The following is a 17,047-nucleotide window of genomic DNA, read 5'->3' as shown; positions in this document are numbered from 1 at the left end:
TATCATAATATAGAGACTGTGTCTATTCCCCAAACTAGTAAATATAAAATAATAATAATAATAATAATAATAATAATAATAATAAAAACATTTATGGGTAATAATTTAATTGATGTCCAACAAATGAAAAACAGATATAATACAGATGAACAAATGATAAAGCTTGGGTTGCTGAATATTAGCTGCTTATCCACAAAAACACTTTTTGTAGATGATCACAGATCATAAACTATATGTGCTGTGTTTGACAGAAACCTGGCTGTAAACAGCTGTAAAATTAAAATACCACATTAGATAAAGTAGTGAATGTATCATGACACAGAACATATCATCAGATTCATAAATTGTGTCAGTTCTTGATAATGTAAAGTGTGATGACCCATTTTTGCATCTACAACAAACAAAACATGCCTTAATGTAACTGACCTGAAATCAAAACTTGATGGCTTCTTAGGGACAGGTGGTGGCAGGACTGACCTTAAACATCATGAAGAGAAATTGAGATTGATAAAATTGTTCTCATTATCTTCATTCTACCAACAACTTTTACACTGTTGTGAATGAACTTATTAACAATGTCCTTGCTTAAAGACACATTCACAAGTCACCTTTTCCATACTTCCCACTGTGGAAGACTTCACTGGTAGGGTAACAGAACTTCAGTTATATTGTTTTCAACTTTAAATGTATAACTCTTCAACATCAATTCATCTAAACAGCCCTACTCAGTTCTTGAATATTTCTCAGGGATGATGAAACAATGAAAATCATTTTACAATTTCAAGGAGGGTACACACCTGTTCTGACTATTTTGGAAAAGTAGCAAGCAGCCACTGCATCAAAATAAATTAAATGAATGTTTAATGTTGATGTTTATTGTCAAATTCAACTAAGGTAGTGTAATCAAAAAAAAGTGGAAAAGAAAAAAGTGGAAAAGAAGGACAGGTAAGAAGTGGATCTAAATGAGACCACGGTGGAAATCGTTCAGATAATTTAAGAAACAATTTTACAGGTTAATTGAAAAGAATCAGCTCGTTCACGAATCAGACACAGCTATCACATCTCAGTAGCGATTTCATCAGGCATCCATGATGATGTAGTTCCACGATAAGGGAAAAAGACTTTATATTAGAATCAGCAATCAGAATATGTATGCTGTTTGAGCATTATGAAAGGAGTACTAAGGAGCTCTAAAGAGAGGCTGAAGTGTTTGCAGTGTAGCAGAACAAAAGGCGATGGGGGTGAGCACGCTATTGAGCGCAGCAAATGCCCAGCTTTTAACAAACGCAACAACTCATGCAACAAATAGAATCACTTTGTGATTACACACTCAAGTGTTGTAGAGCCAAGCCTCAAAACACAGGTGGGCGGATGGCACCATCTAGTGGAACTGGTGAAAAAAACCTACAGAGAGAAAATGAAGTGGAAAGTGAGGTCCACCAAGATTATTTTCATTGTGAAAGTGTGGACCTGCATGCAAACAAAGGAGAAATATTCACCACTCAACAACCTGTAACATGCAGGTCAAGCTGAAAATAGACACTGGAGCTAAATGCAATGTTATGTCTTTATCCACATTGCAGTGCGCTGACCTCAATGCCCAAATTGATCAGTTAAACAGAGTAAATCTGATAGCCTATTGTGGTCAAACAATTCAGACACTGGGCAATTCAGACATAGATCTTTCAGAGGGAAAATTGCACATAGTGGATTGAGATGTTAAGAGCCTGTTAGGCTTACCAGACAACATGAGGTTAAATCTCATACAACTTAGCTCAGAAGTGCATGCTGTACACCAACAGTCTCCCGAGATGAGTGATTATGAGAACTTGCTTCGTAATGACACTGTTGGTAAGCTTCCAGTCATATATCACATGCGCCTGGATGAATCGGTGTGTCCTACTGTGTGTGCCCCCAGAAGGATTCCGCTATCCATGAAAGACAACTTTGCACAAAAGTTGGAAATGATGACCAGACTAGGCATTAACTCGCCAGTGGAGGAGGCTATGCATCAACACTGTTCATTCTAATTAGGCTCACCTGAGGCATTATCACCCATTAAAGACTGTAGAGCAAGTGATCGCTGATATGTCACAGGCAAAGGTCTTCAGCATTCTGGATGCAAAGTGTGGATTTTGGCAGATCCCTCTGGATGAGGAAACTCACAACTTTTATGACCCCGGAAGCTACAAATTTTTATGAATGCCATATGGGATTTCAACTGGAAGTGAAGTCTTTCAGAGATGCATGGAACAGCTCTTTTCTGGATAGCCATGTGAAATAGTTGTGGATGACATCTTGATCTGTGGCTCTTCTGTTGAGGAACATGACTCAACGCCTCAAATGTGTGTTAGACCGTGTCAGAGCCATCAATATTCAGCTGAACCCGACAAAATGATGCTTCAGGGTCTCAGAGGTGCCATATAGGCCACCTTCTTACAGACAAAGGTGTCAAGCCCGACCCAGAAAAAACCAAGGCCATCAGCCAGATGCCTACCCCAGAAGACAATCATGGCTTGCAGACGTTTCTTGGCATGACCAATTATCTCTCAATATGCATACATCATTACAGTGAGATAACAGATCCCCTTTGTCAGCTCCTGCGCCAAGATGCAGAATGGCGTTGGACTGAACAACGTGCTGCTGCTGTGGACACAAGTCCACTTGTCCTATTTTGATGTGCACAAGCCAGTGACATTGTCTGTTGATGCTTCCCAGCATGGTCTCAGTGCAGTCTCTCTTCAGGATGGCAGGCCTGTTGCATTTGCATCAAGATCTCTCACTGACACCGAAGCGTGCTATGCACAGATTGAGAAAGAACTCTCGGGACTAGTCTTTGCTTGTGTAAAATGATTATATCTATGGCCGCCCGGTGACTGCGGAGACGGATCATCAGCCCCTCGTAACCATTCTGAGAAAGCCTCTGCACACAGCATTGGTGCGCATCCAGCGAATGATGCTCAAGCTTCAGCACTATCATTTGAATGTGACCTATAAAAGAGACTGTGAACTGTTTGTTGTGGATGCACTTTCATGTGTACACCTCCCCACCACAGACAGTCCTGATGCCATTGAGGACCATAGCTGCATTTCCACCGCAGGAACTTTTCCCAGGAACTAGGTACTTTGGGGTGGTACTCGGTGTGTTTCGACTGCAGGAACCATAAAGTCTCTGCTCGTGAGGTAGTACTTTTTCAAAGTTCAAGAACTTTCTGGGGTGGGACTTGGGCATTGATTGGTTCAGTTCATGCAGCATTTTGATTATTTGACTCCACGCAGAGTTTTATTTCAACCACCGTTTTTTTAAAGTCTGTTGCAGTGCATGCAGTAAGAGTTATTTACCTATTCAAATCAACGAAGGAGTTTAAAAAATATGACCGATGGACCAATGATGAGGTTCAGGCTTTATTAAGCTTATATGTCGCACATAGTTTTGCCTAATTTGCCTAATTTGTCTTGGTGGACTCGTGGCTGGTGGGAGTTTGATGCTCTTCCGAACCTTTCCGGTAATACTGTGATCAGGTAATTGAAACGGCAATTCGACATACATGGGATTCCCCACGAGTTGATTACTGACAATGCAACATCATTTTCAATCAAGGAATTCAAGAACTTTGCTCTAGAGGTCTTCTCGGGTCCTACAATCTATATCCGACCCGAATCACTTCTTACCCAAACCCGATGTGCATAAATTATTATTTTTTTAAAGAAAAACTCGACCCGAGACAGACCCGATAAAATCAGACCTGAGTCCGACCCGACGGCATTTAGCCTATTTTCGAACTCGACTGGACCCGAACGCAAACGGCATTGATGTGTGCACAACCTGCAGCCCCGCAGTCAGTCTGGAAAAATCCCGGTGTCCTGCTGACTGATTTGGCCGCTACTTTATTAGGCTACTTTCATTTACAGTTGCAAGAAAAAGTATGTGAACCACTTGCAGAATCTGTGAAAATGTGCAAAATTTTAACAAAATAAGAGAGATCATACAAAATGCATGTTATGTTTTATTTAGTACTGTCCTGAGTAAGATATTTTACATAAAAGATGTTTACATATAATCCATAAGACAAAAAAATAGCTGTATTTATTAAAATGACCCAGTTCAAAATTTTGTGAACCATTGATTCTTAATACTGTGTGTGGTTACCTGCATGATCTATGACTTTTTTTTTTTTGTTGTGTGATGGTTATTCATGAGTCCCTTGTTTGTTCTGAACAGTTAAACTGAGCGCTGTTCTTCAGAAGAAATCTCCAGGTCCCAAAAATTTTTCCACCATCTTTTGCATATTTGAACCCTTTACAACAGTGACTGAATGATTTTGAGATCCATCTTTTCACATGGAGGACAACTGAGGGACTCAAACACAACTATTAAAAAAGGTTCAAATATTCACTGATGCTTCAGAAGGAATCACGATGCATTAAGAGTCGGGGGGTGAAAACTTTTGAACAGGATGAAGAGGTCCACATTTTTCTTATTTCGCTTGAATATCTTTTTTTTTTTTCATTTAGTACTGCCCTTCGGAAGCAACAGAAAATACTTGCATGTTTCCCGGAAGACAAATTAAATACAATTTACCTTGATCTTCAAATTCCAAATGTTTTCACCCCCCCATCTATTAATGCATCATGTTTTTTTCTGGAGCATCAGTGAATGTTTGAACCTTTTTTAAAAGTTGTGTTTGAGTCCCTCAGTTGTCCTCAGTGTGAAAAGACGGATCTCAAAATCATTCAGTCACTGCTGTAAAGGGTTCAAATATGCAAAAAATGCTGGAAAACTGAAGAATCTGCAGGACCTGGAGATTTTTTCTGAAGAACAGAGCTCAGTTTAACTGTTCAGGACAAACAAGGGACTCATGAACAACCATCACAAAACAAAAAAAAACAGTTGTAGATCATCCAGGTAACCACACACAGTATTAAGAATCAATGGTTCACATACTTATGAATGGGGTTATTTTAATAAATTCAGCTATTTTTTTTTGTCTTGTGGATTATATGTAAACATCTTTTATGTAAAATATCTTACTCAGGACAGTACTAAATAAAAATAACATGTATATTGTATTATCTCCTTATTTTGTTAAAATTGTTAACATTTTCACAGATTCTGCAAGTGGTTCACATACTTTTTCTTGCAACTGTATTTATTTAGTTATACTTTAAATTATTGCCTGCCCGATGGATGCAAGTTATTTCTGAGATCGGCTTTTGCGGATTGGAAAAATAAAAATGATAGCTCGATAAAAATTAAATTGATAGCCTGTTGTCTGCAACTAATTTACCCCATCCCCGGCGAAGGGCTTCTGCACTCAAAAAAGAAAAGCCCTGCATGAACACGCAGTGTAATGAAGTGAGTGTCTTTTCCTGATGGATCTCATAGCTATAAGATGGTATTCTGTGTGCGAGGTTACAAACGTTTGTTCCTTTTCTATGTGCGTTTCTCAAAAATGCACTTAACATGAACGCACAAGTACACGCTAAAGTGCTGAAATGTCCATAACATATCACTGTAACCTCTTACGTCCTATAACTTTTGACGTAATGTTATTTGTCTATGATTAAAGTTTATTATTCAGGTCCATTCAAAAAACGACATCTATTTTAAATTATACCCGAGACCCAATGCCACTAATACCGAACCCGACCCGTGGTGTTACTATTACACATACTATTTCCTATCTGATTATTTGTAAGTGTGAACTCATGAAACAGTTATATTAACCAGTCTAATGGTAAGCCCTATATAAGGAACCGCCGCCACCTTCTATGAGTAACTGAATCATACTGTCCTACCACTACCATGTCTGTGCCCATGATCTCTCCAGAACCCAAAGCAAAGCCAAGTGCTGCAGTGCTACATGACACTTCAAAAAATGGATGTGTCACGCCGTCACCACAAAACAATGACAGTTCCAGGCAAGAGGATCCAGCACCACTGGGTGTAACTCGATCAGGAAAGGTCCAGGCCTAATTCAAGCTTCAAAGACTTTGTCACACACTGTTTGCTTACACAGCGCTCCATGTTGATAATAGATGGGAGCACATGTTACATGTTGTTAGTGTTTATTTCTATATTGCACTTGTAAAAAAAAAGAATATGAAAGATGTAGAATATGGGTGTGTCGAATCTATTCATATATGTATGGGAGCTGGATATTTTGAAATGGACATGGTGGTTTAATTAAACAAATTAAACTAATCTTTTCATGAAGCAGGTGCAAAAAGGCAGAAACAGTTTTCTTTTTAAATCAAAATAAACTCAGGAACAAAAATCTTAGGCTATAAGGAAACAAATCTCGAGAAACAGAACAACCACTAACACAATGACAAGATCAGACAAAGACTGAACCAAACACAGGGCTATAAACACTCCAGGACACACTGGGACAAAACAAGATAAACAGGTGGAACACATGACAACAAAACAAAAACATAACAACAGATGAACTAGGACAAAGGAAACACAGGAAACTAAACTAAGAACAGTGCAAAACCAACTCAAAGTCCAACTCAAGCAAAACACTAGCACACATCAGACGTGACATTACCCTGCCTTCAAAAAAGCGTGTCCACGCACCTTGAAAGTAAGTCCAACAGAGGAGGGCAGGAGGGGGCTCAAGCCCTGGATACACTGCAGGATTTTAGCAATCCTATAAGATCATTACTTTGTCACACTTTATCTACTAAACTTGGGTACGACATGCATGTAGACTGTACAATGATGACACCTGTTGACTCGTATGTTACGATGCAAGTTTCTATAGAATAAAATGTCATCAGCATGCGCTAGTGGTAAACAAAACACCATGTTGAATCACACTTTGGCAGTTGTAGTTTTTATGTGTGCTGAAAATAAAAAGGAAGCAGCGAAAGAAGAGGGGAAAGAGCTTGAGGTAAGCAGTTTTAAGTTTTAGCGCCATGTCGCTTTGATATCATGTCGAATTTTCATTGGCTGGTCAGTAGACGTAGGGCGTAGCAGCAAACACACTGTGCGATGATCATGCTGAATTTCTGACACTGTCAGAAAATGATCTTAGGCTATCTTTGGTCGCAAGACCGGGAAAACAGCCATCTTTGAACCTCTCTCACTGTACAACATAGGACCACCAATTAAGAGCCACGATCACAGAAATCACCACAATAGTTTCATGATAGTTCCATCAATAGTTCTTTCGTCTGGGACAGCCAAAAATCGTGCAGTGTATCCCGGGCTTAAGGAGGAGGATGTAGGACTGGTGGACAGGACAACCCAGGACGAGGGAGGAGTCAGGAGGAGATGATGGCGGGAGGAGACAGTGATTGACCCCAAATAGTGCTAACATGCTGAAGGCCCATGGTGGAGCCGATGGAGGGAGGGAGGCCCGGACAAAGGCCCAGAAATGTGGTGAGCTCAGAGTGACAACTGACCAAGGCAGAGCCAGAGGGATGAGGAAGCCCGGTGGAGCTGGAAGGACGACGGTCCCATGTGGAGTGGAGGGAGCGAGGAGCCAGGGTGGAGCCGACTGGTCGACAGGCTGAGGTGGAGTGACGGACTTGGAGGTTTGAAGTGGAACCAAAGGGTCGACACACCAGGGCGGAGCTGGCGAACAGGAAGACCAAGGTGGATCTGAGCAGCTTAGCAGAGCTAGCAAAGGAGTCGTCAAAGTGCTGAAGGGAGCTAGCGGAGATGGCTGAAGAACTGAATGGCACAGGCAGAGGGTTACAAGACCGCCTCCTTGGCTGATACTGGACAGGCAGAGAGTTCAAAAGTGGCCTCCTTGGCCAACACGTAACAGGCAGAGGAGGTGGGAGTGGGAGGCAGGGTGGGAGCATCATCACTGACATGTCGTTAACATTCCATTCCCTTGTACACTATGGGAATATACACCAGAACAGACACAGTGGCTCACACACCTGGTCAGACTCTGGGATGAACTTGGCCTCGGAGGATGCTCCTTGTTGGAAATTATGGCTGGCTCACACACCTGGTCAGGCTTGGCCCTTTAGGGTCTGGGTCTGCAGCAGGGACGGGTTAACACATGGGCCTACCGGGCACGTGCCCAGGGCACTAAACCACAGGGGGGCACAGAAAAGCTGTGGGGAACCCTGTCAGAACTACAGATGTGCCTGAAGCCGAATACCTTATTTGTGAAAGGCACAGATAATGGCTTCAAAATGTATAATTCTACCAAATAATTGGGAAAACACATGAGGGGAACACAAAAACCATAGCAACAGATGAACTAGGACAAAGGAAACACAGGAAACTGAACTAGGAACAGTGCAAAACCAAAAAGATCAAGCAAAACACTAACACAGATCAGACGTGACAAATCTACGTTTTTATGTAACTGACTTCAAAAAGTTATGACCAGTCTTGAACAAAACAATTAGATGACTAATATATAAGACTAGTCTAAGCAGTTTGTGCAACTGGCCCTAGTATGCTAAATGGTACTGATAGTTGGTACTGGAAATATTAGTTGTTTAAACATTTTATTTACACATTGATTAGTTTTTAAAAAATAATATGGTACAACATTAGCTCATCTGCATTTATTTCTGAAGATATTTTTAATTCTGCACTTACTATTCAGGGGTGTCAATAATTCTCACCACAGTGGCCAGTTGCACAAAATTAGACATCTCTCTTTTTTTTAAGACTGGTCATAACTTTTTTTAAGTTGGTTGCTTAAAAAAATGTAGATTGGTTTAATTTGATAGTTGGTAAGATTAGTTCTTAAGACACCATCTTAACATAGAGGTTACGTTTATGCAGCTCGTCCCAGAACTGTACAAACGCAAGATAGCAAGCATGCCACCATATCAACAAATTCTACCATTGCTAACATTAAAAGTAAACGTTTATGAGGTTTATTTGCAAATTGAACTAATATTAATTAAAGCTGATGACTGTCCATTGACAAGAATGCAGTCTGAAATTTGTTTACCCAGGTCCACTAAACTTTAGTGGTTGATCCATAGAGCTGTCACTCTTCACAGATACTGATTTCTGAAATTAAAAATACAGAACAGACTGAGTTTCTCCATTTAAATCACTGGATCTTTCTTTATATTGAGAATGTTTTATTTCTTAATAAAATTAAGAGTTAAAATAACACCTATTATTTCAATAAAACAAATGTTATTTAATAGAGTGTTTATTTAAACTACCTGCATCTTGGAGAATTTTTTTCATTTCTGAATGTTTGTTTGACATCCACGATGGAGATGGAGCTGAAGAGCAGTCTCCAACACTGACTCTGGATTAAAATGACAAACAAAAACTAAAGTAATTAAACAGCCTTTAGGTGAATGCAGCTGTCTCGTGACTCTGTTCACCTGAATTATAGAGACGTTAGTCGTATTTTAACACATGCTGTTTAGACTTTCGAACAGTCAGACAGATATTTCTGTTTAAATACTCAAGAAACCACATTCATTTGTTTTAAGATGCAAAAAAATCCTTCAGAAAAAATATTAATATGGAAGTAAATTGTAAAGTGTCTCGAGATAAGAAAAACACTCACCTTGATCAAAATCCTCCACCTTTTTCATCATAAAAGCGTAAATGATTAAACATGTGAATTCCAACCTAAACTTTTATAAATGTTTCTATTAATCCCTTCAACATTTTGTATTGTCTTTTCTTAAAATGGCTAAAATGAACTCTGATCTTGTACTTTGACTTTTTATTTTACGAGACGACAGCGAGGTTTATTGTGACGTTATGCAACACGATCCAAAGACAGATAGCCTACAGACAGCTGTGACTGAATGAATGATGTTCTTTTTAAAGATGCCATTATATATGGTTTTAATTAAAGAAGAGAAGAGGTCAAACGGTTATGGAATAAACTTTCTCATGTAGACCTCATTAATTTTACTCACCATGTTTCAAGACTGTTGCCTCAGAAACACATCATATGTTGATGATGGACATTCAACTCTCAGTCCTGGAGGGCCACTGTCATGTAGATTTTAGCTTTAATTAACCTAACTCTGTAACTAGTAATCCTGAAGACCTTGATTATCTTGCTCTAGTGTGTTTAGTTAGGGTTGAAGCTAAAGTTTGCAGTATAGATAATGACGGATTTTAGCTCTTAATAGCATTCTTCAAAGTTTTGATCATTCTTAACTTTTTTATGTGTTTCCCAAAAATGCATTAAACCCTGAACAAGGGTTCATGAAGTGCTGAAATGTCATTAGGCTTATGACATTTTGCGTACAATTCGCTTATGGAAAAGGTTTGTTCTTTTTCTTTTACTTGATAAAATCAAGTTTTTTTTTTTTTTTTTTTTTACCACATACAGTCATTTTATTCAGACATTTCTGATATATTTTTACTAGTGGGTGCAGGACACTATAGTTCATTTATGTAAGTGAGGATAGCAAAATAAACTGTGACATATTATACCCACAAATTCTTCATACAGTGGACTACCAGTAAAATTGATAAAAATTTGGAACCAAAAATTATTGAGACACTTGACCTGACCATGTTTTGCTTAAGTGTTATCTGACATAATTAACGTTATTTTTTCTGATACAGTTTAACTCTGAGATCTTGTCATATTTTATTACCATTTTTTAAACTATAGTGAATAAACTGAATTAATGAATGAAATGTTCAAGGTGTCTGAATAAATTTTGGTTTGACTGTAGTCATAGGCCTATATTTATTATTTTGAGTGGAGTGATCTATTACTCATACAATACATACACAATCACTACTAATTAATTCGTTCCCTCGATTTGCTAAAACGTGCGCACGATTTAGCCTACTATTTTTTTCTGCATGTCATGTGCGGGGCTCCGTACTAAAGGGACAGTTTACCAAAAAATTTGATTCTGTCATTTACTGAAAAAGCGACTGTCACCCTAAAGGGCGTTTTACCGGTTCATAGTTTATCTTGGGAGAGACGCCCCGCAAGCAGCATCAAGCTCGTTCACGAGAATCCATGCACGAGCGCTAACTTGTCTCGCCACCTGTCATGAATACGGACGTTTTTCACACATTCTCGCTCGCTCTCTAATAAATGCACAGCAAATGTCAAAGGCCATATTACTTACTCTAAAATTACTTTGTTTCTAAACAAGGTAAGAAAGCATTTCTCGACGCAAAAGTTTTTAACTCAAATAACTCAAGAAAGAAAATGTCTTGAGATTTGTTAGCTAGTTCTGCAGAAAAGCAATGACTTAATTAAATATAACTGATTATGTTTGTTTAATCTAACGTTACTCACACACGCATAACTGTTAAAACAGGTCTGCGGGTTTCAACATCAACTTTGCCACCAATCACATTTCTCGTCTCAAGACGCAACATGTGTTGCATTCTAGACGTGTTGAACCAAGAGATGTGATTCGTGGAAAGTAGTAAGTACGCGCATGCGCGTGTCCTGTTTTCATTTCGGTGGACTCGTGCTGTTTGTGACGGTCAGTTAGCACTTATTTCTGTTTTAATCAGTATAAAAATGTTTCTCAATTTTGAGAGTCCTAACCTGTGTCTAGTGTTTTGCTGTGTAACTACGTTCAGCTGAATAGCATGCTGAAGGTGTTTGAAGAACTTTCGCTAGTTTTTGTTTCAAAGGTGTCACCTTATTTTCTAACATCAATACGTCACTAAATATATTACGTACCCGTGTTAAATTTATTTTTACATTGAGTTCTGATATTTTAATTGTGATATTTTGCTTGTATTAAACGATGTACAAATTATCATCACGGTGGCTCGATTTTTGTATACACAATATTCAAGTCTTGACTACAATAAAACAAATATACATTTCCACCGTTATTGTACTTTATAAACATGCAGTAACTCACTGATGTAAGAAATAATGTCATAATATATCATAAAAATATAAATGTATGTTCACAACAAATATTTAAATGCATATTTCTTCAATTATACTTTTGGCTGTAGACTTTGAGACTGAACTCTCTTAAAAAATAATTTTCACACACACTAATTCTATTTGTTTACTAACATTATGTTTACTAACATTGTGGCCATTAATGAAGCACAGGCACGTGAATGAACGTCATTTCCACATCATCCAAACCACCCTTCATTCTAGGCTGGAAATGACAGGAATAAAACGTCAGACTGCTGTCTTGCTGATTTATTTAGATGATCAGTGTTAAAAATAAAGTATGGAAATATTTTTAAATAAATATAAGATTCTTGGACCAGGATAAAAAGCATTTAAATAGCTGCAAAAATGAAGACAGCATGGTAAAAAGATAAAAAAAAAATGAATGTGACCTTTTAAAAAACAACGAAAAGAAATGTTGTTAATGGGATAGTTTACCGAAAAAATGAAAATGTAAATTCAGTCATCAATTACTCTCATGTCGTCCGAAACCCACATGACTTTCATTTATCCTCACAACACAAATGAAGATATTTTTAATGAAACCTGAGTGTCAAGCAAGTATGGCTGAGTTTGCGTTGACCATACTTGATGTATGTGTGGGGTTCGGATTAAAGGGTTAGTTCACCTAAAATGAAATTTCTGTCATTAATTACTCACCCTCATGTCGTTCCACACCTGTAAGACCTTCATTCTTCTTCGGAACACAAATTAAGATATTTTTGATGAAATCCGAGAGGTATATGACTCGTCCATAGACAGCAATAGAATCATCACTTTCAGGGTCCAGAAAGGTACTAAAGACATTGTTAAAACAGTCATGTGACTACAGTGGTTCAACCTTAATGTTATGAAGAGACCGAATACTTTTGAGTGCAAAAACAAAACAAATTCGTCTCCCCTGTAATTATGCTACGCTATTTACGTTGCAGCGCTTCCAGGTTCTGTATCCGAACGGTGGCTCAGTATTGGCCGACGCCTGATCACGTGATCAGCACGACGCAGGAGCCGGCCAATAATAAGTCGGCGTTCTGACATAGAACCTGGAAGCGCTGGACGTAAACAACGTATGAGAATGACACAGAAGAGAAGATATTGTTGAATAAAGTCATTATTTTTTTTTTGTTTTTGCACACAAAAAGTATTCTCGTCTCTTCATAACATTAAGGTTGAACCAGTGCAGTCACATGACTGTTTTAACGATGTCTTTAGTACCTTTCTGGACCTTGACAGTGTTGATTATATTGCTGTCTATGGACGAGTCATATACCTCTCAGATTTCATCAAAAATATCTTAATTTGTGTTCTAAAGATGAACGAAGGTCTCATGGGTGTGGAATGACATGAAGGTGAGTAATTAATGACAGAATTTTCATTTTTGTGTGAACTAACTGACAGTTGAATGTACATTTTATATAGAGATGAACATGACATACTGATCCATCAATCTTTATTGATGATTCATGGAGAGAGTTCATGAATATAATCCTGAGAAAGAACACAAAGCACTTACATCTTTATGGGTGAACACAAAAGAGTTAATGACAATTCAATATTACCTTTGCAGGAAAAACAGCTGTTGCCTACGTTTGTCCCATCATGGATAATCTGGAGGAGGATCTGACGTGTTCGGTGTGTTATGGTCTCTTCACAGACCCGAGGGTGTTACCCTGCTCCCACACCTTCTGCAAGAGCTGCCTGGAAAACGTGCTGCAGGTCTCGGTTAACTTCTCCATCTGGCGTCCTCTCCGCCTGCCGCTCAAGTGTCCCAACTGCCGCAGCGTGGTGGAGCTCCCCACAAACGGCGTGGACGCGCTTCCGGTCAACGTGTGCCTGCGAGCCATCGTGGAGAAGTACCAACGCGACAGCCAGCCCCGTTCACCCGCCTGCCCCGAACACCCTCGACAGCCTCTGAACGTCTACTGTGTTCAGGACCGCAAGCTCATATGCGGCTTTTGTCTTACTATCGGCCAGCACCAAGGCCACGCCATCGACGACCTCCAGACAGCCTACGTGAAGGAGCGCACCGGCCAGGCCCGACTGATGGAGAGCTTGAGAGGCAAGCGTTGGGAGGACATCTGCAGCCTGGCCGAACGCCTAGAGCAGGAGAAGGTTCGGAGTGAGGCTTTGGTTGAGAACGACCGCGAGGTCGCAACTCGTTTTTTTCAGGGCCTTGACCTCATCTTGGCCCAAAAGAAGGAGCAGTTCATGCAGGCTCTGGACCGGGCGAGCGTGCTGCTGGCGTGTGCCTATGACCCGCTCATCGAGCAGGTGAAGGACATGCAGGAGGAACACAGCGATCTGATCTCCCTCAGCTCCAGCATCGAGAGCGAGGAGTGTCCTCTGGTGTATCTGGAGAAGGTGCATCAGCTGAGGCAGCGCGTGAACGCCTTGAGCCAGACGGCGCTGCCCGAGGTCCCCAGCCTTCACATGACGCCGCGGACGGAGCCGTTCTTTGAGGAACACTGGTCTGACGTGACCATCAGAGGTCTGAGGGATGGTCCTCTTCCAGAAATTTCATGTCATGCACACAGGTCAGCTCAGGCCACGGATCAAACTCAGTCCCGGCATCTTTGTTCATCTTCAGCTGTTGTCATGTTGATGCTGCTCGTCCTGGTGCTCTCAGCCCTGTATTTGCATTCAGTGGGTGGAAGCGGTAGTGGGTTTTCTGGTCTCCGTCATGTAGTAGAAAACATTTCAACTGAGCTCACTAAACCTCTCCATGACATCGGGACGTTCTTCTTTTGTCTGCTACACCACAACGTCATGAGATTAAACACTTTTATGTCTACTTTAGGAGAAAACACCTATCAGTATCTGCTCACCTTTCTCAAAACATCACACTAGTGTTAAATACTCAAGATGTTGCGAACATTCGGCCTTCGTGAAAAAAAAACAGAATGAATTTCTAGGTCAAACTGTACAAACCATTTACACAAATTTGTTCTGCTCATTTCAAGAATGAGGCTAATACTGTACAAATACTGTAATACATGTTTAATCGGAATGCTCATCAATTAAAGCGGTCACAACATTAACATTTTAACATGATCTTTGAGCTTCACTAAGGGTGTTTTCACCCCGAGCGTTTGTTTCAGAACCTGGCGCGTTTTCTCCCTTGGCTTGGTTCGTTTAGGCATATGTGAACACAGCAATCACGCTCAGATCTGCATCATTTTGATGGATGATGCTGAGAAAACTGACCAATAAGAGCATCATAAACGCATTTTGGTAGGCTTTGAAATGTTGGCGTGTGAAAAACCGAACCAAGAAGAAAATGCAACATAAATTTAGTCCCCGTTTCAGAACAAAACAAACGATCCTTAGGTGTGAAAACACCCTTAAAATGTTAGTTTTTTTTTCATTAACATTTCATTAAAATGTTAGTTTTTTTTTTCATTAACAAAAAACATCTGATATCATTAGATAAGAAAAAAAAGTGTCAATAATGGATGTATTATTTACGGATGAAAACCTCTATAAACATAAAACCATTATTTATAGACAAAGTATTATGAAAGCGTTTACTTAAGCTTTGCGATGTAGCAGCAGTCCAACTCAGTACAGTTCGCTTCATCTTCCAACATTTCTGTGAATGCTGCATTAAATTGTGCATGAATTACAAAATGATCATAATCCTCGAACGCGATCCGAGATGTTGTTAAAACACAATCCGGGAGCTTTGGAAGGCAGTGCAGTCTACCATCCTTATCCAGTGTAGTCATTGATTAGAACATCTATTTGCTTTTGACACACACAATGCGCTCTGCAATTTTCCACATCCACTGACAGCACAATGTCTGGCGATCTTCCCAAACATCTTAATACCAGGTGAAAACAGGGCCTAAGATGTGTTTTGGTCGATAGGATCACAAGTGGATGACGCTAAATACAGGTGTAAAACGTTTTGAGCTTGTCCACTTTCGACCACTTCCAGAGGTAGTTTAAAACACATTCAACTGGATTGCTTTCGTAGTGTAGACGCTCATGTGGTCCAATGTGTTCAAACAGCCACTATAGACCGCCTTCTCTCCACCTACTGACCTAACGCGTAAACTATATGGGAAGCGCTCTAGCCAGACGGGATTTAAACTTTCTCGGCTGAAAACCCAAGTTTGGTTTGAAGATGAAAAACGTACCAATCACAATGTTCTCTCATCATTCCTGAACACACTCACAGCGTTTGGCCGGTCTTAGCAGCTGTCAGAGCAGAAACGAAACCTGATTCTCTCTGTATGTTTTCTGTCATCTCTGGTCACATTCATCTGTAAATTGCGCAAGCTTTTTGTCCATTTGATCGAAATATCTGATAAAACCCATACATTTACCCACCTATAGACCCTCCCCTCGAAGAAATCAGGACAGAAGTGGTTGAAAGTGGACAAGAGAGACAACAAGAATGTGTCTCCCTCATCCACTTATGATCTGATCGACCAAAACGCATCTTAATACCAAGTGGAAACAGGGCCTTAATCTTTGTGTACATTAGTAATTGCAGGGAGCTTTAGGTGCCTGTTAGCCGAAGCTGATGGTTACAGGAGTGATGAGGTCAAGTAAGCGTGGATGTGTGATTGTGGAGCTAGTCAGATTCAAATATGTTCCAATGTGACGTCACAATGTGGAGAAAGTACAAAACGAATCATTCTGGCAGCTTGATGTCAACAAATGCTGTTTTTGAGGTCTTAAACTTAGTATTTTTTTTTTTTTATTGTACAATGACCTCTCGTGTCATATAAACTCATGAACTCATGCTTGACCCCTTTAACATCAGCTGTTCAGACAACAAATGTACTTCAGTTCAGAAGAACGTTTTCCAGTCTGTTGTAACAGTGATGAGCAGGTCTATAACTGCAGTACAAATAAACTACATTACCCATGATGCCTTTTTCCCACAGTTCCATAGATTGCACTGCAGCCGGTTTTAGACATTGTCCGTGTAGATGCATGGACCAAATTGACTACTTGAGCACAATGAGACGTTTGAATCAGACATTTGGGACCTACTTTTCATCCTAATTTTATGAACTGTTTGTACATTCCTAATTTTTTTCTATTGTCTTTTGTTCATAGCTACTATGACTTACTACTAAAAGCACTTTACTATTTGCACATATGGTACTATACTGTTTGCATGATGAATAAAACTCTTCTGTACTGAGGCTTTCTGGTTATTTAATACAGGA

At 39.7% G+C, this 17,047-nt stretch overlaps 2 protein-coding genes across 10 annotated transcripts in view; one reads left to right on the top strand and one right to left on the bottom strand.

The window, feature by feature from the left end:
• LOC127495108 (NACHT, LRR and PYD domains-containing protein 3-like) overlaps positions 1 to 9,663 on the bottom strand; it is a 50,743-nt gene extending 41,080 nt beyond the window's left edge. For 8 of the 9 annotated variants that reach the window (XM_051861563.1, XM_051861562.1, XM_051861565.1 and 5 more), the window contains exons 1-4: positions 9,516 to 9,663; positions 9,160 to 9,248; positions 8,937 to 8,998; positions 427 to 477 (exon numbers count right to left, since the gene is read on the bottom strand). In XM_051861563.1, the coding sequence (XP_051717523.1) occupies positions 427 to 477; positions 8,937 to 8,998; positions 9,160 to 9,165 (119 nt within the window). In that variant the 5' untranslated portion in view covers positions 9,166 to 9,248; positions 9,516 to 9,663. The remainder of the gene's footprint in view (positions 1 to 426; positions 478 to 8,936; positions 8,999 to 9,159; positions 9,249 to 9,515) is intronic. The other variant, XM_051861570.1, reaches the window with a different exon arrangement.
• Positions 9,664 to 11,335: 1,672 nt separating this feature from the next.
• trim59 (tripartite motif containing 59) lies at positions 11,336 to 17,023 on the top strand. Its single transcript, XM_051862056.1, has 2 exons — positions 11,336 to 11,424; positions 13,432 to 17,023. Exon 2 carries the CDS (start codon positions 13,464 to 13,466, stop codon positions 14,709 to 14,711), a length of 1,248 nt encoding a protein of 415 aa, XP_051718016.1. The 5' UTR covers positions 11,336 to 11,424; positions 13,432 to 13,463; the 3' UTR covers positions 14,712 to 17,023.
• The last annotated feature ends 24 nt before the right edge of the window (positions 17,024 to 17,047 follow it).

The sequence above is a fragment of the Ctenopharyngodon idella genome, chromosome 15, assembly GCF_019924925.1.
Source record: "Ctenopharyngodon idella isolate HZGC_01 chromosome 15, HZGC01, whole genome shotgun sequence".
NCBI lineage: Eukaryota > Metazoa > Chordata > Actinopteri > Cypriniformes > Xenocyprididae > Ctenopharyngodon > Ctenopharyngodon idella.
This window is presented reverse-complemented; position numbering and strand designations above follow the sequence as displayed.